Source organism: Triturus cristatus, chromosome 3_1, assembly GCF_964204655.1.
Source record: "Triturus cristatus chromosome 3_1, aTriCri1.1, whole genome shotgun sequence".
Classification (NCBI taxonomy): domain Eukaryota; kingdom Metazoa; phylum Chordata; class Amphibia; order Caudata; family Salamandridae; genus Triturus; species Triturus cristatus.
Genome location: NC_140583.1, coordinates 347,881,281 through 347,908,096, shown reverse-complemented (window position 1 = coordinate 347,908,096; position 26,816 = coordinate 347,881,281). Strand labels below are relative to the sequence as shown.

General features: G+C 51.0%; 1 protein-coding gene across 14 annotated transcripts in view; it reads right to left on the bottom strand.

Moving 5' to 3' along the window:
* Positions 1-26,816, bottom strand: part of TJP1 (tight junction protein 1) — a 1,155,396-nt gene that overhangs the window by 272,757 nt on the left and 855,823 nt on the right. For all 14 annotated transcript variants that reach the window (XM_085644067.1, XM_085644073.1, XM_085644075.1 and 11 more), the window contains 2 exons: positions 24,853-25,072; positions 5,262-5,446 (listed from right to left, as the gene is read on the bottom strand). In XM_085644067.1, coding sequence (XP_085500193.1) covers positions 5,262-5,446; positions 24,853-25,072 — 405 coding nt within the window. The remainder of the gene's footprint in view (positions 1-5,261; positions 5,447-24,852; positions 25,073-26,816) is intronic.

Here is a 26,816-nt window from a genome sequence, read left to right as displayed (position 1 = left end):
CTTCTTTTTAGATGGGCTGGTAAAGAGGCCATATTTGACTCTGGTTTTTAGGTGTTACCCCCTGAGTCTATATTCCTTAGTTACCATGCTGCCTCTGTCCCATGAAAATACTTTCAATACATGGAAACTAGCAGAGCAACTACCTTCTAAAGCTACCATCTTCAGCAGGGCAAAAGGTCAAGACACCTTTTCTTCTGTCCTGAGTGACCAGATCAAACCTTGGCCCTCCTTAGAGTTCTAGAAAATTCATCATATTGCAGTCATCTCTATATACATTCTAGCTAAAGGCTTTTTACATCAAACTTATCAGAAGTTACGCATTCTACATCAACCTTTACCCTTTGATGACTTATTCAACATGAAGTGCCTCAAGCAGCCTCCTTTTGTTACCTCTGTGCTCAGGTTTCATACTACAACTTTATATATCTGAACCATTATATTTATAAGGACTAGTCCCTCATCAATAAGCAAATATAATGCTTAGAAGGGGAATTTTAATCAATACGAGAGGATAAAAATGAAATGGTTACTGCATTATTTCACTATCTAGTGCTTTGGCCTGGAATTGTCTTTTCTTTTGTCTTTTTTCGGGCGCTGTCAACCACTATTTGGTCCCCTCTGTGACGTCAGAATGCGCCCCAAATGTACCTCTACATAGTCGCCATCTTCAGATTCTTTTTTCTTTTTTTCTGGTATGCTTTCTCTTTGTTCCTGTATCTGGATTTGATTTACAATTTTATATAGCGCTCAAATGCTCTGAAGTGTCTTGGCGCTGCTTCTATTCTAAACGGCAAGACAAAAATACAGCAACTCCTACTGACTAAAGAGCCAAGTCTTCAGGGATTTTTGGAATGATAGGTGTGTACATTTCCTTAGATTCGATGGGAGGGAGTTCCATAGTCTTGCCGCCCTCAGGACAAAACTCCTACCTCCGCATGAAGCTTATTTGACCTTCAGTAATACTAAGAGTTTTGCCTCTGAGGATCTTATTGTCCTAAGAGGGGTGTACCAGACATATTTCTCACAAAGGGAATAAGGACCAATATTGTGCAGTGCCTCAAAGGCAATACAGAGCCGCTTAAACCCCATTCTGCTTGCCACTGGAAGCCAGCGCAGCTTGATCAAGGCCTGTGATGCAGATTGATATTTTGGAATTCTTGCAATAAGCTGAGTAGAGGCATTTTGCCACAGGCTGTAGGTGAGCAAATCTTATGCTCACCGGAGACAAAGTCTTGTTGGGGAAAGCAGGGCAGGTCCTCCGGGGTCTGGGGGGCTGCTGGCTGCAGGACACACTGGGAATCTGCTGGAGCCAGTCGAGGTCAGGATAGGCCGCTAGGGCTGGGGCCAAGTCAGTTGTTGTCATCCTCTTCCTTCAGCACGGCTCTTCGGTCCTTCTTTTGTCGGTTTGTCTGAGAGGCAAGGTTTGGGGTTGACCCTAAATACTACATTTAGGGGCATTTCAGATAGGCACGGGGTGGGAAGAATGGGTCCAGTCTTTGGGATGGGTACACCCCCTAATATGCCACACTACAGTGGGAGGGGGGCATAAGCCTCACTCTGGTTGGCTGGGTCCCCCCCATCTACAAGATGGCGGGGACAGAGTTGTGCTTTGCCTCCCCTCCTCCACCTGAGGGGTGGGGTTGGCAAAGGTTGGCAAATCTCTCCTATTTTGGTTTTCCCGCCGATTCTCCTGCCCAAAGTTGGGGTCAGAACCGGTGAGTGCCAGTTGCTTGGAGCAGCAAATGACTGGGTCAGCTCACAAAAGCAGCATGCCTTTGAAGCCTCCCCTTCGTGGACCCTGCCCTTCTAGGGGGGAGGAGGCTTAGCACCTCTGCCCAGGATGTGCTTTGTTTCAGGACCCTGAGAGCGGGAGGTTCTCAACCCAGGGGTCCAGAAACATGTCTGGGGTGGCAGCTAGTGCGCAGCCAGTCAGCCAGGACACTAGAGTCAGGTCGTTTTTCAGAGGGCATCACTAAGATGTCCTATAAGTGCACTTTGCATTAAATCCCACACTGGCTTCTGTGTGGGTTTAATGTGCTGAGACGTTTGATGTCAAACTTTCCTGTTTTCAGTAAAACCATTATGGTGCTGTGGAATTTCTAATAACAAGCTCCCAGACCATATACTCTTTATGGCTTTACTGCACTTAAAATGTCCAAGAATGGACTTAAAACACCATAGGGGTTCAGGACAAATGCACCTGTACACCTACCAGTGGCATAGTGCACCCAACTAGAGGGGTGGTTGACCGATGGCATAGGCAGTGGATTGCAGGCATGGCACACATGGATATGTGCCATGTTAACTCTTCATTTTGGAGTGAGGTGAGGTGAGTGAGGTGAGTCTCTCCCTCTCTCTCTCTCTCTCTCCAAGGGTGACATCATTTTCCGCCTATCTTTTTATTGGCTCCTCTTGCTTTTCATTCAAATGGTTGCTTTTGATTCATAAACAGGCTTAGCAGTCCCTTCTTAGTACGCCTTGTCTACAAATTCTAACATCCCAGGAGGACTAGACCTTTTACTTGTGGTGTTAATCAGTATGTTTTATTTAGCCTGTGAGCACTATTTTCTTGAATGATTTCTTCTATTTCACAAAGGACATGCTTTCTATTAACGAATAACTGCGCCTGCTTTTATTTTTTTGTTAGTAATGGCAAATGTGTCAAAACCAGCTTCTTTAGTAATGGTGGGCGCGTCATATTTACAAAACTAGCTTGCACCTTTTAACCCCTTCGCTGCGGCGCAAATTCCGGGGGAGGTGCGGGGTGAGCGCGGCGCCGCCATGCTCGTGACGGAACCACGCCGTCATGAGTCACGGGCGAGCTGTGCTCATGACGGCGTGGTTCCGTCACGACTGCTTCCACTCTTTATTTCGCCCACACAGGCGGGGAATCAGCGACGCGTGGGCGGAGCGGCCACAGCATGACGGAACCACGCCGTCATGAGCACACGCCGTCCGTGGCTCATGACGGCGTGGTTCCGTCATGCGCACGCAAGGGGTTAATTGATATCAGTTTTGGGCAGCGAGGTCCACTTTAACTCTCGTGGAAGCGCTCCTTTCTTCTATTTAGTTTGCCAGCGCGGTCCGCTTTAACTATAGTGGCTGCGCTCCTTTCATTATTTACGCTGCCAGCGCAGTCCGCTTTGACAATAGCGGCAGCGCTCCTTTCTTGATTTACTTTGCCATGGTAGTCCGCTTGAACTATATCATCCGCCATCTTTTCTTTTTATCGGAGTCCTAGCCAATGTTGACCGTTAGTCAGGAGTGGGGAGGTGTGCAGCCACCACTGGCTAGTACTCCGAATTCTCAGATCTCCTGTGCCGTACCAAACACTATCACACCACTCCCACTTACCCGCCCACCACCACTACAAGGCTGAGAGATTAAGCTATTGGCATTGTAAATAACAATACCTTTTGCTTATGTGTTCGTTTTTTTAAACAGATGAATAAAGGGCATCATCAATTACAACGCCAATATCGTAAACTCTAGCAAATGCAAGAACTATTGTATTGCAAATGCTTGTTTTGATAGCGGCTACTGCTCTGTTTACCCAGACTGTGAGTTAGAGGCACTGTGCCCTCTAATCAGGGGACATAGGCGTATTAGCTCCTCATGTATAAGATATGTTCATCCTTATTGGATCATCTTCCATCAATGTCCACCAAACACGCCTGCACAACAATGCTCTCCTGTCTCCTACCCAAAATAGTTTTTTCTGGTAGATAAACAAGTTGGTATGCCAAATCCTTTCTAAAACCTATTCAGACCTGCATTGTGGCCATCTCCCTTGTATAACAAGACATGAAATGCACATCACCAGCTAAGCCATAAAGGAAAGAGTAATCCTCCTCTATCCCAGCTAAAAATGGTCTTCAGATAGTAACCACGGCAGGAAGAGTACACATTTTGGAAAACTATGAAACAAGAAAATGCTTTTACAGTACTGGAGGAGTCTCAACATTTAATAATTGAATGATGCAATTGACGAAGGCTGCTCAGGAGCCATGAGAATGTCCTGGCCCTCCTGCCCAGTATGACTGGGTCGAGGTAATGATCCATCACCTTCAAATATAGAGAAGTTTTAGCTGGCTTCGTCTCTGACCCACACTCACCATCCCTCCTGCCACAGTTGAAATTTGCATTGTTCTTTAAACCCTACCCATCATCTTATCCCTTTCCCGGCATGAAGTCTGGACCTACTGGTGGTGGGAAGTCCCCCTAAAACCAGAATAGTTGAATTTATCCTCCAACTGCTATGGTTTCAGATGAATTACTCTGACTTTGCTCTGTGTGGTCTCACATTTTGCTTTCATGTTGCAAACATTGAGATAGTGGCTACAAAGAAAGAACCTCTGGAACATTAAAACAAAGAAGAGCATACAAATTTTGCTTTCATATAACACATAATTTGGAATTAATCCAAAATCAGGGCCCCAAAGAAAAGTTGGAAATGGGGGCTAAGAGCACACATTAAAGGAAATGAGCTAGCTTTCAAATAATAATCCACGAAGTAGTCCTTCAAACAGTGACCAGAAGCACATTTAATTGCGTCACATCAAGAGGGAATACAAATTTCCAGCGTTCAGGGTGAATGATTCTGTAGATAACGGAGTTCGCCATGCTCTACCAGTGAATATTGATGAGAATGGGTTGATAAGTAACAAAGTAGCAGTTTTAAAACTAAAAACTGATGAAAAGAAAATGTATTCTTAAGACCGTCACGTCAAAATATAAAACTAAACATACACTTTCAGCAATGACTTTGCTTCATCCAAAAGAAAACGGAGCTTTTTGCATCATCTGGTCATCTTTAGGGAATGAGGGTAGTAGGTGTGGATCAGTTTTAATTGGCTTGGAAGCTCTGTTTTATTAGCTGGCTGCAAGTCTTTCAGATTATTATTCATTGCATGGGTCTGTATTTTGTTTTCCTTGTTATTTGTATCTGTTGCTTTCAAGCGTATTGCCATTCTCACAGTAGAGCATCCTAAACTATAAACTAAACATTTGATATACCTAGAGTATCACCTTCAGAATACCATGCTTTCAGAACCAGACACGGTTATATACAAACTTATGTAAAATAAAACAAACTTTTTATGTGGCACAGCTGCAGTTCTAAATCTTTTCCTACAGAAAAAGCCAGGAACAATCAATATGCTTCAGTCAAGGGGCAGATTTTGAAATATCCCCGATAACCCATTGAGATTAATCCTTTCAGTTCGAAACACAAGGATTAAATACACGTTAGACAATGTTACCTTCTCGCAGAACAACACGTTCATATGCAGGAAATTTGGTCTGAACTGGTTGAGCAGAAAGATCTTCTCTACTTTTACGAAGATTTCTCTTTGAACTTCTAAGACCACGAAACCTCCAAAAGTCTGCCCGATCCCCTCCTGCTGTCTTTGGAAGTGTGTACTGTACACTAGCCAACTGCTCAGCTCTGCACAGAAATAACACATTCAACCACAAAGAAAAGTATACACATTCACTAACTTTATCAAGTAAGAATACAATGTCATTATTTAATTATTCTGAAGTTAGAAAACAAACTATAATACATTCCAATCTGTGCCATTTAGTAAATGAAATTACCAAGACAGCAAAACATTTCGACCAAATATAGATGCACAGATTAAACAAGGGGGTCCGAGGCAAGAACAATTACATTTTTAAACCAAAACAATTGTGGCCACACGTAAACAACCAAAAGAGAGGAGGTGGCTGTTAGTTAATTTAAAACTAAGGGAATGCCACTAGTGTTTGCAAATTCCAATAAGGATCAACAAGAGCCGGGAATGCCACTGTTTTAGAAGCCGCATGCCTTTAAAAGTTTTGCTCCTGGATTAAAAAAATAATAATAATCATAAATGCTTTTAGATTTTGCTCCTTTTCTGTTCTGCACAAGTTTTGATTCTTCATTTGATTAAGAACACGTTAATAAAAAGGCACTACAACTACATAGATTAGTACTTTTTCTAAACTGACAGAATATAAAACAGTACATTTAGTTATTTAATGGCTTTTAAACATCTTTGGAGTAGCCGCTTCCCAGCAAAGTGAATTATGCCTGCATTTTATTCAGCTTTGAAACAAGTAGGAGATATAGGGGAGGTATTAAAGAAATCTTATGAAGTAATATTGTCATGCCATTTACTGTCTTAATGTACAAGTTACTTACCTTCGGTAACGATGTATCTGGTAGAGACGGTTCTAGCCGCAGATTCCTTAACGTAGAATTATCCCCAAGCGAGAGACTGGACCCGGAAAACTTTCTTGCCCAGCGTCTCTGCGCACCGAGGGGCGGCACCTCACGACTCGGCGCCACGTCCTCCAAGGACGTGACCTCAGCGAGATCACATAGGCCCCACCCCGGGGCACTGACGTCAGTTTGCTTCTGAGAACTTTTCCACACCACAACGCAGAGCCATCACAACAAAACTGAGAAGAGCATGGGAACAGTGTGGGAAAAAAACAAGAGAAACAAAAGAGAGAAAAACAAAAGGTGAGAAACATCACCAGACGGCACCAAGCACCTGAAGGCGATAACAGCAGGCCAGAGCAGGAAAAGAGCAGTCCACCACTCGGAAGAACAACTGTGCAAGCCAAGGCGAAAACACAAGGTGGCAGTAAAGCACCAGAAGCAGCGAAGCCATAGCAAGGAAAGCACAAAGCACCACTCCGCGGAACCACCTTGCGAGCCAAGGCAAGAGCCATCCAGGAGGCTACAAGCATTGGAAAGTGTCGTGACAGAAAGAGAGAGTCTGCAATCACAACCACAAAGGTAAGGGCCACAAGCCCGGAACAGAGGAGCAGCAGCAAGTCATCCATAGACTACACAGCAGGAAAGGAGCAGGAAGTCAAAGGACAGAAAATCCATCCGCAGACCACAGTGTCAAGGAGGGCCATAACCCCTGAATGGATCCGGAGGTCAAAGGACAGGTAACCCATCCGCAGACTACACTGTCAAGGAGGGCCAAAACCCCTGAAAGGAGTAGGAGGCCAAAGGACAGGTAAAAGAACCCCTAACGAAGAAGACTGGTAATGAACCAGAAACACGAACCACAAAGGGAAGAGCAAAGGTAGGCCCTCACGCTGAAGAGAATCCAGCAAGAGGGAAGCCTGACCGGAAGAAAACGAACACAAGCCACCCAAAGGGAGGTGACTGCAGAAACCCAAGCAGAGGGTCCTCGCAGAACGGGGAGGAAGGGCTGGTCGTGAAGGAATCTGCGGCTAGAACCGTCTCTACCAGATACATCGTTACCGAAGGTAAGTAAGGAACGCGTTACTTACCTGTAACTGCGGTTATCCAGTATTGGTATCTTTCATAGATTCACATGCCTGAATCATTCCCCGTCGTCGGGAATGGGAGTCGCCGGTAAATAACAAAGTAATGTCCAGAAGACATAAGACAGCCATAGGCCTCAGAGGCCTTAGCTTAGTAAGCTATCCACGTCCTTATGTAAAAAGGACCAAATTTTGGCCAGAGCCAATCAGCTAACACCACCCTCTAGAACCTTCCTGGTAGGAGCTCTAGTCCCTCAGATTTTCGTGAGCACAGTGCTAAGCAGCTGTATACTGAGAGATCCGAGAGAGCCCTTCCAGGGGAGGCGGGTGGGTTGCATGTGAATCTATGAAAGATACCAATACTGGATAACCGCAGTTACAGGTAAGTAACGCGTTCCTTATCCAGTATTAGGGTATCTTTCATAGATTCACATGCCTGAATCAGAGTAGCAAGCAGTGAAAAAAGCACATTTCGAAAGATATGGATAACATACAGGTATTAGATAACCACATCTATCTGAGATAAACAACAGTGCTACTGTAAAGCAATGAATAAGTAATGCATACATTATAGTGCGAAATGTGCATAAACTCAGGATGGTGGGATGAAAGAAAGGGCTCACCTCTATTTAAAAAGATGACGTAGTACCGCTTGGCCCACTGACGCATCCTTCATGATCTCCGCATCCAGGCAGTAATGCTTGGTGAAGGTATGCGGCGTCTTCCATGTGGCCGCTCTACAAATGTCCACAATGGGCACCCCAGCAAAAAGAGCCATGGAAGTAGACATGGCCCTTGTGGAGTGGGCACGGACCTTTGTTCTCAACGGACGTCTTGCCTGTTGGTGACAGAAAGAAATGGCCGAAGAAATCCAGCGGGAAATGCTCTGTTTTGTGAGCGGAAGCCCTCTTCGAGGTCTGCTGTAGGCTATGAATAGCTGATTTGATTTACGAAAAGATTTCGTTCTCTCAATGTAAAATTTCAAGCAACGCTGAATGTCTAGTGAATGTAGAGTTCGTTCCGCCACTGTTTGTGGATTTGGGAAGAATGATTGTAAAACAATAGGTTCGTTGAGGTGGAAGTGAGATGGAACCTTGGGAATGAAAGCTGGATTTGTGCGGAGAAGGACTCTATCCTTTTTGAATTGCAGGAATGGGTCCTGGATAGAGAATGCTTGGAGCTCTCCCACTCGCCTTGCCGAGGTGAGAGCTAGTAGAAGTGCCACCTTCCAGGAAACAAATTTAAGGTCAGCTCTGTGGATGGGCTCAAACGGGTGCTTCATTAATTGAGCTAGAACTATGTTAAGGTGCCAGGCCGGTGGAACAGGCTTTACTGGAGGGAATGTGCGAAACAGTCCTTTCATGAATTGCTTTATGAGTCTATGAGACCATAAAGAGGGGCCGGAAGAAGATCTTCTGAAACGTGAGATTGCAGCTAGGTGAACTTTAATGGAGGCATGAGCAAGACCAGATTCTGCCAGATGTAAAAGGTAGGGTAAGACTTGTCCTGGGGTGGAAGAGAAAGGATGCAACTTATTCGTCTTACACCAGATACAGAATCTTTTCCACTTGAGTGAGTAGGTCTTGTTGGTACTATCTGCTCGAGCCCGAGCTAGAATTCGTCTGCAGTCTGGAGGAATGTCTAGGCCCCGAAACTCTCTGAACTCAGGAGCCAAGCTGATAACCTGAGAGAGGCTAGATCCGGATGTTGAATCTGCTGATCGCTGAGCGTCAGAAGAGATGGAAACGTTTTCAGCCTGATCGGAGGTTCCTGGGAGAGGAGGTGAAGTTCCGAGAACCAGTGTTGGCGTGGCCAAGCTGGGGCTATCAATATCAAAGTGCAAGGTTCCGCCTTCATCTTCCGTAGTACCCTGGGGATCAGGGGAAATGGCGGAAAGGCGTATGCAAAGACGTTGCACCATGCTATCGAAAAGGCATTCCCCAGGGATCCTGGTTGGGGATGCCAGCTTGCGAAGTATTGGCATTTGGCGTTGCGTTGGGTGGCGAATAGGTCCAGCTGAGGTGTGCCCCATTGGGCGAAGATATTGTTGAGGACCTGCTGATCCAGTTCCCACTCGTGGCACGCTGCCTGCCTCCTGCTTAGATAATCTGCCAACACATTGTGGGTGCCTGGAACATAATCTGCTCGGAGAGAGATGTTGTGGCGGAGCAGCCAGTTCCAGATTTTCTGCGATTCGCGCGAAAGTGTCAGTGAACGAGTCCCTCCCTGCTTGTTCAGGTAGTGCATTGTCGTGGTGTTGTCTGTCCGGACAAGCACTACTGAGTTCTTTATCCTCGGGAGGAAAGCCACTAGAGCTAGGTAGACTGCTCGGAGCTCTAAAAGGTTGATATGAAGCATTTTCTCCGAAAGGGACCACTTTCCGCTTATCTGTAGCTCCTGAAGGAAAGCTCCCCAGCCTTCCAAGGAGGCGTCCGTGGTGATTATATGAGGAGTAGCAGGAAGCAAGTAAGGCAAGCCTTGCGAAAGGTTCTTGGGGCGAACCCACCATTGCAGAGCCTGTCCGCAGGAAAGAGACTAGCGTCATCCGAATCCTCCTCTTCAAAGAGACGAGTGGGAGGCAAGGTTGAGACCTTACTGGGCGAAGTGAGGGCCGGAGTTAATGCACGCTTGGTTATTTGTACATGCACAAATGTACCCTGGTCGTCCGTGTCCATACCCCTCAAGGGGCTCGATGGTATAGCTGTAACCGACGTTACAGGTATCAATGCAGTCGACGAGATCGTCGTCGGGGTCGTCGTCAACGACGAGGATGATGAAGACGGTCTCCTCGTCGATGACGCCGACGATGGCGTCGACGGTGATATTCTCGTCGACGGTGTCTTCGTCGACGGTGTCTTCGTCGACGGTGTCTTCATCGACGATGTTGTCGTCGACGACGATGATGTCGATGAAGCTCTCGTCGACGGTGTCGTCTTGTTGGGATTGGACGTCCTGGAGTTCTCCTTCCTCAGGTTCCTCCTCCTCCTCCTCGTCGTCCGTGGTGGGCCGAGGCGGAGGTGCCGTCCTCTCCAAAAGCAGTGGAGGCGGTCGTGGCCGTGGAGTGGAAGGCCCCGCAGGCATCGGTGGAGGTGCCGGAGTCGGAAAACGCTGCTTATAGTCCGTTATTAAGAGCTGAAGGTCTGTGACCAAGGCTGCCGGTAGACACACCATGGAAGGTGGAGGCGGCATGTATTCTTGATGAGGAACCTCCTCATAGTCCTGGGGATTGTCTTCGTAATCCGAGACATCCTGGTACTTTACATGGAGCCTTGATAAGCCAGTCGTCTAAATACGGGAAGACTTGGTGGTGGGAACGGCGTAGGTACGCCGCCACTGGACGGTGTCGTCGTCGACCCTCCCGTCGACAGCTTACTCGACGACGACGACTTTTTTATGGCTAACGTCGACGGAATTGTCTTGCCTGCCGTCGACGATGGAGTTGTCGTCGTCGAGGACATGGAATGGGATGTCATCGTCGATAGAGTCGTCGTCGACGATGTAACTGAAATCGCTGTCGAAGGAGACTTTCTCGTCGACGCTACTGTCGACATTGTCGTCGACGAGGTGGCAATAGGCTTTTTGAAGGTGTGGGGCATCACCTTAGGAGACAAGCTCCCTGGAACAGGCGAATCCTGGACCTCTGAAGACTTTTTCTGCGTCTTCTTTTGAGGTGGCTGCGACGAAGGGCCCGGCGATGCCACCCTTGGTCTTTTAGATGAGGAGTGAGACGCAACTGAGGAACTCTCACTCTCCTCAGAGGACACCACATCCTTGTCCTTTAGCCTTTGCAGCCAGATTAAAAGGCGCCCCTCTCGGTCTTTCAAGGTCTTAGAAGAGAAAGTCCGACATACCTTGCAGTCCTTAGAACTATGACTGGGATAGAGGCAATACAAGCAGTCCTTGTGTTGGTCGTCGATATGTAGCCTCTTCTTTCCGCAAGAGGCGCAGGGCCTGAATAAACCCTTCTTAGGTGTATCAGCCATGCTGAAAATCCAGAAAGTTGAGAAGAAATACTGTCAAATCCAAAGAAATGAGCAGAGCTCAGTGGAGACTCCCTTAGCACGACGTGCGGTAGAAAATCTGAGGGACTAGAGCTCCTACCAGGAAGGTTCTAGAGGGTGGTGTTAGCTGATTGGCTCTGGCCAAAATTTGGTCCTTTTTACATAAGGACGTGGATAGCTTACTAAGCTAAGGCCTCTGAGGCCTATGGCTGTCTTATGTCTTCTGGACATTACTTTGTTATTTACCGGCGACTCCCATTCCCGACGACGGGGAATGATTCAGGCATGTGAATCTATGAAAGATACCCTAATACTGGATAACTTGTACATCTGATAGAGACTACTAGCCGCAGATTCCTTAACATAGAATATATACCCTAGCCATACCCAGAAGGGAGGAGGGCCTGCGAGAGAACCCCCCCCCCCCCCCACCCAGAGAGACACAGAGCCCCAGCAGGGGACATATCACAGGGACAAGAAGGGAAAGGCCAGGATATTCTAAGCCCCACTAAGGGAGAACTGCCCAACACCGCGCAAGGGGCAGCTAGTGTCCGAAAAGCCTCAAGGAACACAAGGCCCACCTCAACCCCTAGGGAGAAGAGGTAGAACCAGAGGCAGGGCCCCCCTGAAGAAACACAGACACAGTGACAGAAGAGGGCTGAACACACCCCAGCCATAAGCAGCGGACAAGGCAGGGACGGCTCCACCGCCAACAGTGCAGACGGAAGAAGAAAGTCGCAAGAGAACACATCAAAGGCCACAATGGTGTAGCAGACCAAACAGGCCTGCACTGGCATGACAGCCAACAGCAGACAACACCACTGAACAGTGCACCTAGGACCAACTAGACGTCCGCCGAATGCAGAGGCCAGGAGGGGCCAGGAGGGGCCAAGAAGGGCCGGGACACGCCCCACGAGAGGGGCCTGCACCCACTGACCCCCGAATGAAAAAGAACTAGGGAGAAAGAAAGAAGAACAGAAGCGGAAAACCGCAACAATGGAAGGCCGTAGACAGCAGGCCGGACCTGGCCCGCGACACATCGATCCAGGAGACAGAAGGCCTGGGGCGCAACGCAAACCACTCCAAAACCACCAGCAAGAAGATCGCACTCGCGACATACCGTAACGCCACGGAGAGCATGAGGCCGAAGGACGACTACACCTCCCCAGCACATGAGAAAGCTATATAATAGCTACCATTACCCCACATAGGGCATATTACGTCCCAGAACATGGGAACCCTCTTAGGAAAATGTTTCCGCAGCAGAGGACAAACAGAAGATCCTGCGGAGAAAAAAACACAGATGGCTTGCCAATCAGCCAATAATGAAAATACAGAAGGCATAAACTCAGGACCTACACGGCATACCAACAGCCAAAGCCACAAGTCAAAAAAGGGGGCCGGACCACAGCCAACAGCATCAAAATACTCACAAAAGGACCTGAAGGCACTTGAACCACACAGAACACACAACTGGGGCTACCCTGTACACGGCCCCAGTACAACAACGGAAGAACACCTCACTAACACAGACTGACCCACAGGTCACTGAGGAGGAGGGGGGGGTGGGGAGGAGGCGGGAAAAGCCCCGAAATAAACCTCTGAATGGCAGAATCCGCAGAGGCGTGGAACAAAAGAGTGCCATCAAAGGGAAGGGCCACCAACCGTTCCCTCACGTTCTCCGGGAACACACTATCGCGGAGCCAGGCATGGCGATGAAGGGCCACAGAAGAAGCCATGGTACAACCAAGCACCTCCGAAACATACAGAGCCGAGCGAAGAATAAAGGATGCCAGCTTCCGGCCATCCAACACATGGGGCCTCAGATCAACACAGGCACCCTCCTGAGAAGCGGCAGACATAAGGGACTCTGCCGAGTCCCACAAGCAAGAAGAGGCCCTTGCCAAATGACAAAGAGTGTTAAGGGCCCGCAAAGCCGCACTGGAGGAGGCGAAGATATTGCGACCCCAGGAATCCAACCAGTGGGCCTCACGTGAGATAGGGGACAACACCGATGGCAGGGAGGGAAAGGCAGTCTGTAAAAGAGGGCCCCTGGTGGAGGGAAAGACAGACAGTGTCATGCGGTGCACAAGCGGCTGGGGCACCGGGGCACCGGGTCCCCGGTGACGGGCTGCCCCGAAAAGAGACGTGTGAAGCGAAGCCTCAAAGGGAAGAAGCAGCTCCCTACCCCCATAACCCTGATGGAGGACTTCCAGAAGATGATCTGTGGGGAAATGGGCAGCTGGATCGCCCATGCGCAAGATCCCCGCCGCCGTGGAAACAGCCCGAGCAAAAGCAGTGACGGCTGCAAACTAAGGCAGCCGTCCCCCAGGTTAATCGGAGGAAGGAAAGGCCAAGTCCGAAAAGGAGGAGGCGGGGTGGCCGAGGCATGGGGAACCTGAGGTTCTTCCAGAGAAGACTGCGGGTGCGGCGACGCCGATGAGCCATCTTTGGAAGATGCCGTGAAAATTACACGACGCAGCGGCCCGTCTCCGGAGAAGACGAGACCAACAAGCGCCGAACCTCTGGGGAAGAGGGAGCGTCCAAAGATGACTCAATGACCCGACGCCAGCCCGGGGCCGTAGAGTCCACGACCCGTCTCAGGTCAACGTCGACCGGCGCCGAAGGGGACGCCGGAAGGACATCCGCAACAATTTGCGGTGCAGGAGACCGGAGCTGGGTCGGAGCCGGGGCGGCCAGGGAACGGCGACGAAAAGGCGTCTAGTCGACCTCCAACGAGGCAGCCGCCTGCGTGGAGGGACGAGGGGGGCCCGGGGACTCGCCCTGGCCCCTAGCCAGCCCCTACGGCACTGCCAGGGCCAGCAGCCGCCAGCACCTGAGCTGCGTCACCTCAGCCTCAGACAAGGCTTCCGCCTGCCCAGAGGGCCGAGGGGGACCAGAGGACACGCTCAGAGTCCCGGCAACCTCCCGCGACACCACAAGGACCCCCGCGGGGGTTTGCGGCAAGGCAGAGGAGCCCGGGTCCGAAGGAGGGAACCCCGAAGGGCCGCACCCAGATGGCCCCAAATCCTCCGAACCTGGGTCTGAACCCATCGGGGCCGGAGCCGCCGGCTACGCCGCAGGAGCCCCCGCACGTGGCAAAGAACCCGGAGACGTCCCAGGAAGTGAAGGAGGGGATGGAAGGGCCAACAAGGCCTGCAAGGCCACCGCATAGGCCTCCATCTGGGCTCTGGTCGCCCGCGGAGTACCCACGCCCCCAAAAGGCCGGAGACCGGGCTCAGGGACAAACTGCGACACTTACCAACAGATGAGCGACGCCCTTGCGGCCTGGGAGAGGGACGATGTCGGAGACGAAGGCGGTGGTTCTTGAAGCGGTCTGCGGGAGACGGATGCGGCAACGCCGCCGACCTGGACATGCGTGTTGACAGGAGCTTCATCCGGTGCACCCGCCGGGACTTCGGCGTCATTTGCTGACACGCCTCACAATCCATGGAGTCGTGGTGCTCCCCCAAACACCACATACGGATGGGGTGTGGATCCGTCGCCAACATCTGGCGCGCGCAAGACGAGCACGTTTTAAAGCCCGAAGGCATTCGCACACAAGAAAAGAAGGCCTGAACAGGCCAGGACACAATCCGGGTCCGCGTTGCACTCGGAAAAGGAGAAAACGGACGTCGGCGTGCCGTGTTGGGGCTTATGTGACCTCGATGACGTCACGCCCGCGGAGGACGTCGGGGCGAAGTCGTGAGGTGCCTCCTCCCGGCGTGCAGAGATACTGGGCAAGAAAGTTTTACGGGTCCAGTCTCACGCCTGGGGATAATTCTACGTTAAGGAATCTGCGGCTAGTAGTTTCTATCAGATATAGTTTTTTATAATTAGCAAATCAAGTTAAATGATTTTTCTCACACAATGCTGTGAACTATTGTTTGTATCCGTGACAAACAGAGGATGTGCTATCTGATGTCTCTTTATACAAAAACTGGATGTATTATTTTTTTAAAAAGGGAATCTGGTAGTCTCAAATAGTCACTGGCATGTCAGGTAGAGGTCTGCCAAGACTGTTGTGACACCTCTCTATTTGGCTTCTTGTAGGGCCAAGATTAGGGCATAGAATAATTAAATAAGAAAATTACATTATTGCACACCATTTAAGAGACACACAGAGAAAAACTATGCCTAAATAATAAAATAAGGTTTAAAAGTTATAGCTTATAAAATTAAAATAAATATAATTTTTTTTTTTTAAATCAAGTTTGTTTTATGGAAAATGCACTAAGATTGGGATACCGGTAAATTCAATCAAAATTATATTAAAAGCTTTTCTTAAGCAAGTAGTGCACCACTATGTAGTGAAACACAACTTAGTAACAATAACAATAGGTGTGGACGAGCATTCAGCGTAGATGAGTATGAGACTGGAGAGGAAGGAAAGGAGGACTGGGAAAGTGAGAGGGCATAGATGTGAGGAAGATATGCACTTAAAAGAGAGAATGGGACGCTATCGATGGAGTAGGACGCGCACTGCCGGAGCTCCGGGCCGCCGCCGGTAAAAACTGCATCTAACAGCGGTGTAGCGGCCGAGAAGACGCCTCAATTGGGGGCGTGCAGGCAGCGGAGGGGAGCGGCTGCGTCAGCTTCCGGGCGGCTCGGGGAGCCTGGCCCTGAGAGGACGCGGAGAGAGGCCGTGTTGGAGGAGAGGCCCCGGCCGGAGAGGGCGCGCCCGCCATTTTGCGCGTCCCGCTCCAGCGCGTTGTGGAGGAGACGAGCACCGCAGGCAGGGGCTTGAGACCACCGGCGGAGCAGCTCGGATAGCCTGCACAGCGGTGCGGTGGCCGGAGAGCGGCAGAGGCGCCATCTTCCAGCCTGGCGGGGGTGGCTGTGCTGGAGGGGCTGCCCCGCCTGGAGAGGGCGCGCCCGCCATTTTGCGTGCCCGGCTCCGGTGCACCGTGGGGGAGACGAGCCCCGCAGACGGGACTTTGGGGCCGCCGGAGGAGCAGTTGGGACAGCCTGTGAAGCGGTGAGGTGGTCGGAGCGCGGCGAAGGTGCGAGTTCCTGGTCTGGCAGGCTGGCGGAAGGGGGAGGCTGGACTGTCGAGGCGGGAAGACCGCGACCGCCATTTTGTGGCCTGCACCTGGGGGCACTTGGAGAACTACCTGCTTCGGGGCCGGCGGCGCAGCAGCGGTGATCGGCGCTGTGGAGGTGCCTGGCCTGGAGTGCATGGCCATTGCTGGTTTAGGGGCACTTTGTTGGGGACGCCGCGGCCTACCGCCGGCACTGTGCTGGGGTACTGCTGCCCCTGACTCTGCTCCCGGGGGCTGGCTTTTGGCACTTCCCTGCCCCGAGGTGAACTGGTGGTTGCTCCCCCTGCATTCCCCTGGCCTGCCTGACAGTACGAACTCCCACCCTGATTTGTGAGCGGCCTGGGGTTGGAGCCCGGTTCGCAGACCAGGGAAGGCCTTGCACTTGCCAATTTGACTGCCCTGGCCGCTGGGTGCTGGGCGGTGTGTGGAGTGGGACCGGGCTCACGCTGCTTCCATCTGGTGGGGCTTAAACTTGAGGGGCCCCTCTCACCCCTGGCTCCTTGCCACCCGGACTGTGTGAATCGAGAGCGCAGGCCGTGGTCAGACGTCTGCTGGTACTGGCACCCTAGTGAGGAACGCCGGGGACTCCTGGGGGCGCAGAGACGACGTTGTTGGCTGGAGCGGTGGCACGGAGTAGGGGCTGCGTGGAGAGGAGTCTTCGGGGCCGGGGCCTGTGCCGTCTTGGTGAGGTGTGCAAGTGCGGAGGGTGGGGCGCTTGCCGCCGTCCTGGGACTCTCAAGCGCCTGCCGTGGCTGAGCGGGTGGGGTCCTGTGACGGGGCCTTGTGGAGCGGTGACTGGAGGAGCGTACGCCTCGTGAGCGGGCCTCCGCTTGCCTGGGCCCCGGTGCCCTGCTTACTGCTTGTTCACTTCCTGTAACGCTGCAACCCTAGCCTACGACCTCCTGGCCCGGGGTGGCGAGCGGACTCTGAGCTGGGCGCTACATCGAGCTGGCGGGGGGCCTCTGGGTTCCTGCTTATCTGGTGGCGGCTGAGTGGAGCACCCTTGAGCTACTGCATCTGACTGCCACGGTGGCCTGTGGGGGGCCACTCCCGCTCGGCCCTCCTGTTCGGCTGGCGCGGGGCTGAACTATGACACGCACTAAACCAGGGAAGGAGCCGCCGGTGGCCTCAAAGGACACCACGGTGAAGGAGCTATGGAGCTACCGTCGGGTGCTGGAAACTCAGCCGAGCCGGTGACGCAATCCTTCATGGCCCACCTCAAGACTGAAATTGGCTCGCTCGCTTCGTACGGAGGTCCAGGCCTGCGTTAAGGAACTCCAGAGGGATGTGGGGGAGCTGGGGGACAGAGTGGATGATATGGAGAAGACCCTGGACGCTCGCACAGAAGATCAGGAACACCTCTGGCAGCGGATTGCAACCCTGGAGGAACAGCATGTTGAGCTCCAGATTCGACAGGAGGATTTGGAGAATAGGGGGCGCCGAAACAACATACGCATAAGGGGTGTTCCGATCGGAGTGGAAGGTACAGATATCATGACATTCGTGGCGGATCTACTCCATGAAATCCGGGGGGACGACGATGCCTCACCGCCGGCTCTGGACCGCGCACATAGGGTCTCTGGGCCACCTGGGAGGCCTGGACTCATCCCTGATATCCTGACACGGGTCCATTTCTTTGTTGAAAAGGAAGCCATCCTCAAAGCGGCCCGGGACAAGCCCGAAATCCTGTACAGAGGCACTCCGGTCCAACTATTTCAAGACTTGGCCCCCACAACTCTCCGACGCCGGAGGGATTTCCGACCTATCTCAGACAAATTGAGGGCCCTCAACATCCGTTACCAATGGGGTCATCCCTTCGCCCTCATTTTCCAATGGGAATCCAGGCGTCGGGTGTTGCGATCATACCGAGAAGCGCCGCAGTTGCTCCAGATCACGGACACCCCACCGGTCAGTCCCTCGCACCGCACTGCTGGGCCTCGCGCTCCACTCAAGCCTGGGTGGTCCAGGGTGCCCCGTCCGGGGCGCCCACCTTCCCCTGCTGCCAGCAGATCATCGCGGGACAAACAAGACATTATACAACATATTAGATCTCTGGAGGGTGGCTCGTCGCCAGCGAGATCACAGGTGTCCTCCCCCAAGTGAGCCTCTTTGCTCTGCAGCACTGTACTTACCGCGGGCCTTCGGGAGGAGAAGGCTCTCTCTCTGCCCACCCAGCGATTGCCCTGAGTCCCATTTCAACGCCTCGAGTACCCCATGTTGGGTGTGAGTGATGCTCGCTTTCTGCCACTGCCGCTACATGTATGGGGCGGTGGCCCGGAGCTGAAACCCGGTGCACTGGATCTGTAAAGATGGTGATGATCGACCCCCACTCCTATTCCTGGGAGAGTGACATCTCCGGGATAGCCTGTGCCACTGTGCCTGGCCACTCCCTAAACTGGAATAGGTCTTGTTGGCCGTTTTGGAGTTTCAGTTCTTGTCCCCGATTTCTCACCCTCTTTCTTCACTTCCCCTTCCTAACCCTCTGGCGGGGGGGGACTTGCGGGCATGTGGGGGAGCCTCGCGGAGATGATCCCACCAGATGAACAGTACCAATGACCACCGTACCTTCCTGAAGATTGTCTCCCTTAATGTGAAGGGGCTTAACTCGCCTAGCAAACGGCGCCAAATCTGGAGATACTTGTTGCAACAGGGCCCCGACATAATCTTCCTACAAGAGACGCATCTCCTTAAATCTGATGTGGCTCGAATGGCCCACCCACGTTTCCCTCACCAGTTTTGGTCTTCAGCAGCCACCAAGGCAGCAGGGGTGGCCGTTCTTTGTAGGGTGGGTTTTCTGCAGGGGGACACAAAGGTACTTAGAGACGCTGAGGGCCGGTTTCTGAGGGTGGAGATAGTGAGAGGACACCGCACGCTTACACTTTGCAATCTCCGTGCCCCCAATCAGGGACAAGATGCCTTTCTACGCAGGATCATTAGGGAGTACCTTGAGCCGGTGGATTTGGACCTTATAGTTGAAGGTGACCTCAACTTGGTATGGGATGCGGATCTGGATCGCTGTGGAGGAGCCTTTCATGGGGTCGGGGCCATGTCTGCAACGGTGAAAAAATCTCTTACTGCTCTAAACTTGGTGGATGTCTGGCGCTACCACTCCCCTGGGCTGAGGGATTACACTTATTACTCCCACGCGCATCGCTCTTATTCCCGCATCGACATGCTTTTTGTATCCCACTCTTTGCTTAAGGATACATTGTCGGCGTCCCACTCTAGTATCTCGGTCTCGGACCATGCTCATGTGGAACTGCTCCTTCATGAGCGCCTCACCCGCTCGCCCTGCCTGCGTCGCTGGAGGTTCCCGGACCATATCCTGCGGGATCCGGTTGATAGGGAGGAAATCCAGACAGCCATTCTGGCCTACTTTGAAAATAATGATGTGCCAGGGACTCCCCTCCCCCTCTTGTGGGATGCCTTCAAGGCTACGATAAGGGGCACCATCACAGCTATAGCTGTTGCTAGGGCGCGGGAAGCCCAACTATATGAAAATAAGCTTGCGCGCAAAATTAAGACGCTGGAAAAGATGGACCAGGAGCGCCCCTTGGCGGCCCACAAGCGACGTCTAGCGGTCCTCCGGGGCCAGCTCCGTGTGCATAGAACGAAAAAGGCCGAACATGCATTGCTAGCGCTCCGGCAGCGCTTCTATGAAGGCGGCGACAAGGTGGGCACTGTCCTCGCGCGGCACCTGCGTACGAGGGCGGCCAAGGCCCACATTGCAAAATTGCAGGGGGCAGATGGAGCTTGGGCTATCACTGAATCTGCGACGCTCCAAGCATTTCATGACTACTACTCATCCCTCTACGCGGGGGATCCACCAGAGCCGGAATTGATATCAGCTGCGCTGGGCGCGTGCAAGTGGGAGCCGCTGAGTAAACACCATTCTGAGCTCCTAGAGGAGTCTATCACGCTAGAGGAAATAGCTGGTGCCCTGCAAGATCTCCCATTGGGTAAAACGCCTGGGCCTGACGGGCTCCCGGTATCGTTTTTTCGTACCTTCTTACCGCAACTACAGCCGTATCTCTTACGTCTTTTCAACTCATTCGCGGACTCCGTTGGCCCCTCTCCAGATATGGCGATGGCTGAAATAGCCCTCATCCCGAAGCCTGGGAAGGACAACACCCTATGCTCCTCTTACCGGCCCATAGCCCTGTTAAATACTGATCTCAAGCTGTACACTAAAATTCTTGCTAAACGGCTCAGTACTCACTTGCCCAATCTTATTGATCCGGACCAGGTGGGGTTTATACACCAACGTCAAGGCGCAGACAATGTACGTCGCATAGCCCACATTGTTGGGAAGGCCAAGCACTGGGGAATACCGGCCTGCCTCCTGTCGCTGGACGCTGAAAAAGCGTTCGACCGGGTGGACTGGGCGTTTCTCCGCGCAGTTTTACAGAAGGTAGGGCTAGGACCTAAAATGGTGGCGCGCTTTATGGCTCCTTATATCTCCCCGGTGGCTAGGGTGCGAGTGAATGGTCAGCTCACGCAGCCCTTCTCTATCCGCAGGGGCACCCGGCAGGGCTGCCCTTTGTCGCCCCTGCTGTTTGCCCTCGTGGTGGAGCCACTCGCCATACTGATTCGCCAGACCCCCGATGTTAGGGGCATTTCCCTTAGGGGTATAGACCACAAGATTGCCCTCTTTTCTGACGATCTGCTCCTCACGTTGTCTGACCCGCTACACTCGCTCCCGGCGGCGCACTCGTTGCTCCAAACCTATGAACGTGCCTCAGGGCTTAAAATTAATCATACGAAGTCCTGGGCGCTTAACCTCACGATCCCAGAGGAAGAAATCACGGCGTTACAGACTTGTGTCCCCTACCAGTGGGCGAGCAGATCGGTGAGATACCTTGGCCTCAATCTGACCCCGGATCTGGCTACCTGGACACAGGCCAACTGGCAGTATTGTAAACGCTCAGTCCTTGAAGACTTGCGCACCTGGAAAGCTTTGCCGCTTTCCTGGCTTGGCCGCCTGAATGCAATTAAGATGTCCATATTACCAAAGATCCTCTATCTCTTTCAAACTTTGCCGACACCTATTCCGGAACACCAAATTCAAGGGTTGCAACACGAACTGATTACGTTCATATGGGGAGGTAAGAAGCCGCGATTTTCTAATAAAATTTTGATGCTCCCCCGGGATAGGGGCGGACTTGCCTGCCCTAACCTGCTGGATTACTATTGGGCGTCACATCTCTGCTTCATTCTAGAATGGGGGGCATGGGAAAGTGAAAAAGTGTGGTTTCACAAGGATAGGGCAGTCACATGCCGTCCACTTTGGGACCATGCTTGGCTGCCTCGAGAGAAGCGCCACCGCAGTGCGTACATGGCTGTCCCCACTAAAACGGTCCTCGAGATCTGGGACAAGGTGGTTGTCCGTAAGGGCCTCACTACCTTCCCCTCACCCCACACTCCTATTGCTCGCAACCCCCAGTTTCCACCAGCGTGTCGCCCGCCCTACTTTGAGAACTGGACCGAGTCCGGCTGTAGGACGATACGAGACTTATTTCTGGGGGAAGGACTTCAAAACCTTTACCCAATGCCAATGGAAAAGGACAAATTCCAAAATATCCAACTTCTGCACTAGATACAGGGCTTCTCCCTGACGCAGGCGGCCATGCGGCCCTTCACTCCGTTCGAGCAGTTGGCTCGCACATTTGGCACCTATAAGGGTCTAATTACCCGTATATACAAAGTGCTCCAGCATACACAGCGTCTTGATCCTCTCCCATACCAACTGCGGTGGCAGAACCTCTCCAGCTCAGGTGTTACTCCTGCCCAGTGGTCACGGCTTTGGAGCGACATCCCCAGAACCTTTCGTAGCGTTCCCCAGGAGGAATCAGCCTACAAGGTAATGACCCAATGGTACTATACCCACGTCCGGCTCCAAAAGATGTTTCCCAAGGTGTCCCCGCTCTGCTGGCGCTGTACTCAAGCGCTGGGAGACTTCATACATGTTTGGTGGGCGTGTCCTCTCCTGACTACCTACTGGAAGGAGGTCCTCAGTCACATTAAATGGGTGCTGGGTTACCCCTTACCGGAGGACCCGCTTACGATCATTTTGGGTCTCAGACCAGCGGCTACGCGAGCTAGGACGGGCCGGGATTGGCACTTAAGCCTCCACATGCTGGGTGCAGCAAAACAAACAGTAGCATTATATTGGAAGAAGGCAGAGACCCCCTCCATAAATGTGTGGTTCACCCGCTTGTGGCATGTGGTGGCGATGGAGCTGCTCACAGCACGCCTTCAATTCAGAGATACTAAGTTCCGGAAATTCTGGAAGCCCTTGGTGGATCACTTGGAGAGGATAGAGCATGTTAGGTTACAACCGCCGCGGCTTCGGGCCTTAAAGTTGTTTGATGATGTGATCTGCACGATTGACCCGGGGGGATTTTGGAGGTCCGCAGGGCAACCGCTCTCACTGTCGGAGGGTCGCTAAATCCAGCTGTGCCCACTCTTGTCATTCCCTCATACTGCATTTTGCACATCGCCACAAAAGTAGTGTGGGTCCCCTTGGGGCGGCACCTCAAGATTAGGAGAGGGAGGCTAGATACCGGTAGTGGGGCCCTATGTTCTCTGCCCTCCCGCCATGTCCGCTCCCCCCTTCCCAGTATTCCTCTCCTCCCGCCTCAATCCCCTTCTTAATGGTTAGTTTTAATTTTTTTTTCTTTCTTATTGAACCTTGCTTTCGGAAATATAGAGGTTGAGCACTTGAACACTGCTGTAGCAACGCTGAGCGGATGCACCTTTCAACCCGCTTCTGATTTATTAAGTGTTTCCGGCTGGTTGTTGTGCCTCATAATGCGCTGCCAGGAATACGTATGTACTAGTGAACGAGCTTAGCACGCATCTGGATCAATATGCAAAAATTGTAATAGACCTACACTGGGTAGTGTTTGAAAACGAAGCGGTAGATGTGTCATCTGTGCACGGCCCGCTTGGGCTGACGTAGACAGCTAGGCTGCACTATTTGCTACAATTGTCATATCTGATATCTATGCCTGTGCACACATGTTTGCAATCATGTCATGGAGTAGTTACATGGAGCTGTAGATAGCAGGCTAGCTATGTCCAGTGAGCTGAGTTATGCCGCAGCAGACATGGCAACGCTACAGGTATTTTAATAAGTGTTCACAGTAAGGAGAATGTAGGGCGCAGTGCTTTGCAGGCGGGGGGACAACCTTGTGCTTAACATATACAGCTGGGCCAGTGACGTGAGGTGTAGAAGGCCTATATTGTTCTGAAGTACCTGCCCTATGAAGTTATGACCTTTGCTGCCGGCCAATGTGGTTGTAGGCGAACAGCTGTGTAGTGTGACAGATTGCACTTTTCAATAAATAAAAAGTTGGTTATAAAAAAAAAAAAGAGAGAATGGCGGAGTACCAAAAAGAGGACATGGGGATGTCAAACAGGGCATTCAAGACATGTGGACGAGGGAATAAGGGTGACCGCAAGGAGACTGAAAGCACAAGAGGGAAATGCAAGGGAGAGAAAGGGAGTCTGTGATGTAGCGAGTGGGAGACTAAAGTACAGAAAAAGAAACTGTACGGGTGAGCGAGTTAGACTGTGGGCCAGAAGTTAGACTGGGGGCATGAAAGGGAGACACAGGATACAAGAGGGAGAAACTGCGGTCACGAGAGGAAGCCACTGTGGGCATGAGGGGGAGACACTGAGGGCGCATGGGGGAGACACTGAGGGCGCATGGGGGAGACACTGAGGGCGCATGGGGGAGACACTGAGGGCGCATGGGGGAGACACTGAGGGCGCATGGGGGAGACACTGAGGGCGCATGGGGGAGACACTGAGGGCGCATGGGGGAGACACTGAGGGCGCATGGGGAGACACTGAGGGCGCATGGGGGAGACACTGAGGGCGCATGGGGGAGACACTGAGGGCGCATGGGGGAGACACTGAGGGAGCATGGGGGAGACACTGAGGGCGCATGGGGGAGACACTGAGGGGGCATGGGGGAGGCACTGAGGGCGCATGGGGGAGGCACTGAGGGCGCATGGGGGAGGCACTGAGGGCGCATGGGGGAGGCACTGAGGGCGCATGGGGGAGGCACTGAGGGCGCATGGGGGAGGCACTGAGGTCGCATGGGGGAGGCACTGAGGGTGCATGGGGGAGGCACTGAGGGCGCATGGGGGAGGCACTGAGGGCGCATGGGGAGACACTGAGGGGGCATGGGGAGACACTGAGGGGGCATGGGGAGACACTGAGGGGGCATGGGGAGACACTGAGGGCGCATGGGGAGACACTGAGGGTGCATGGGGAGACACTGAGGGCGCATGGGGAGACACTGAGGGCGCATGGGGAGACACTGAGGGGCAAGGAGAAAACACTGAGGGCGCAAGAGGGTGACACCGAGGTTGCAAAAAAGAGGGGGGAGGAATAGGGCCACAAGAAGGAAACATGCCAAATGTAGAAGCCAAAATGACTCCTTGTTGGTCTCTGTTATCCAAACATTTAACTTTACTTTATGCCAAGAGATGTTCCACTGAAAAGCATACCTGTTTTTGTTTGGAATAATGCCTCTTTCCACTTCCTTATGATTTCTGCCAATGCGGATAGCCAGCCATGATCCAAGCTTCCCATTATATAATGTATCTACTACACGGAAAACTTCTCCTTTATTGAAGCTCAGTCCATAAGGGGATTCCTTTTCATATTCAAAATGAGTTCTAATATAAAAGGAATCTCCAACATCCGATTCAACAATGCGACGATAAACTAGTAAAAAAAAAAAAAAAAAAGTGAAGTGTGCATTTACCATTAAAATATACAAACATTTGTGGGTAAGATGGACAAAAACAAAGACTCTGAAAAAGAACTAGCAATTGATCTTTGCGATGTTGTTGAACAGATCACAGTGGAAGAAATTATGTAGCCTAACGTTGAATCTGAAGAATTTCTCACCACTGCCATTAACTCTCCGTTAACCCTTTAATCCCACTCCAATTTTTTTGTGGAGTCTCATAGCTAACATTTCAAACAAAGAGTAGGAACATTTTAAGAATTAGAAAAATAGTTCTACAGCATCAGTATTCTTTACTCGTTCATATACTTTAAAAACCTAACCTCGAAGAGATTAGAAGGCCCTAAATACTTTTTAAAAAATAACTTTTAGAGTAAATTATGCCCATAAACGGTTTCCACCAAAAGCATTTGTTATGAACCCTACTGAGCCTTTAAAAAAGGAGATTATCATTTTTGTGAGTAAGGGACCCAAGCATGCACTACACTGCCATTTAATTTCTGATTTCATTTTCATGATGACAAATCTTTTTGTTTGGAAATGGTCGGATATTAAAAATAGAACATACCAAAGCAGCAAAAGCATAAAACAACCTTTATGACCACTCTATATCACTACTAGTATAATATCAATCTTCTATTTTTCGGGTTTTGTTAACACCAACAACACTCAATACTAACACAAAGTTCTACAGAACTCTGTCCAAACAATCGTAGCACAGGCATACCAAATAACGGTGTAAATGTGTGACAAACAGCACTTCCTATTAAATAATACACAGAATTGTACGAGAACATATAGACAAAATATCTCACTTAGATACAATACTGTATGGATTTATCCCTTACATGGATATCAGAATGCCCCAAACTGCTTTTAAACAGTCACGGTACCCAACTTACCAGAACTCAGAAACCGCTGATGGTTATCAATACCCTGATCTGCCTCCCCCTTTTTATAATGGAGACTTTCAATTATCTCCACGCATACTGAACATCAATTTCCTGATATTGGAGGTCGAAGCATCGGCATATTAAGAATATAAAATTTCTGGTGTTAAAACATGGAACCAGGATTGCATAATCTTAGTGAAATGTTTCTATTGCAAACAATGTCCTCCTACAATATATTCCCAGTTGCCTTTTGGAATACAAATTTGCCCTGTCACGTGTAAAATAAGTACAAGATAACAAATATAACTTTGCTGACTCATATTTAATGGCTCTCTCCCATTCAAGTGAAAGGCAAACTACACACCAAAAAGAACGGAGATGACTGAATTGGGCAACTAAAGCAAACAGGGCGCTCAGAACGTTTTGGGCAAATTGGGTATTGCTTGGGTATAATTTCGGCAGACTGTATGGGGATTGGCCCAAGTAACAACCCTAAACATTCACCCCAAGGGACTTACCTTAAGAAATTCAAAGAAGCTGCATAAACTAGTGGGACACATCTAGGATGAAGAGGGAGAGGCATGAAGCAGTATCTCTAAAAGTAGCGGTGAGTAGGGCAGTGGCAGTGCCTTGGAGCCGCTTGGTGTCTACCGGCTGATGGTGAAAGTCTTTATTTTAACTGTGGTGTGTGAGAAAGTGGCTCTGTATATACTGTTCCTTAATAGGTACAGGGTGTACAGAGTCCACAGTCCCCCAGGGTTGACAGAGGCTGAAGTTAGATATAACCTTACTCTCTAAAGTGGTAGCTTGGTCGAGCAGTAAGGCA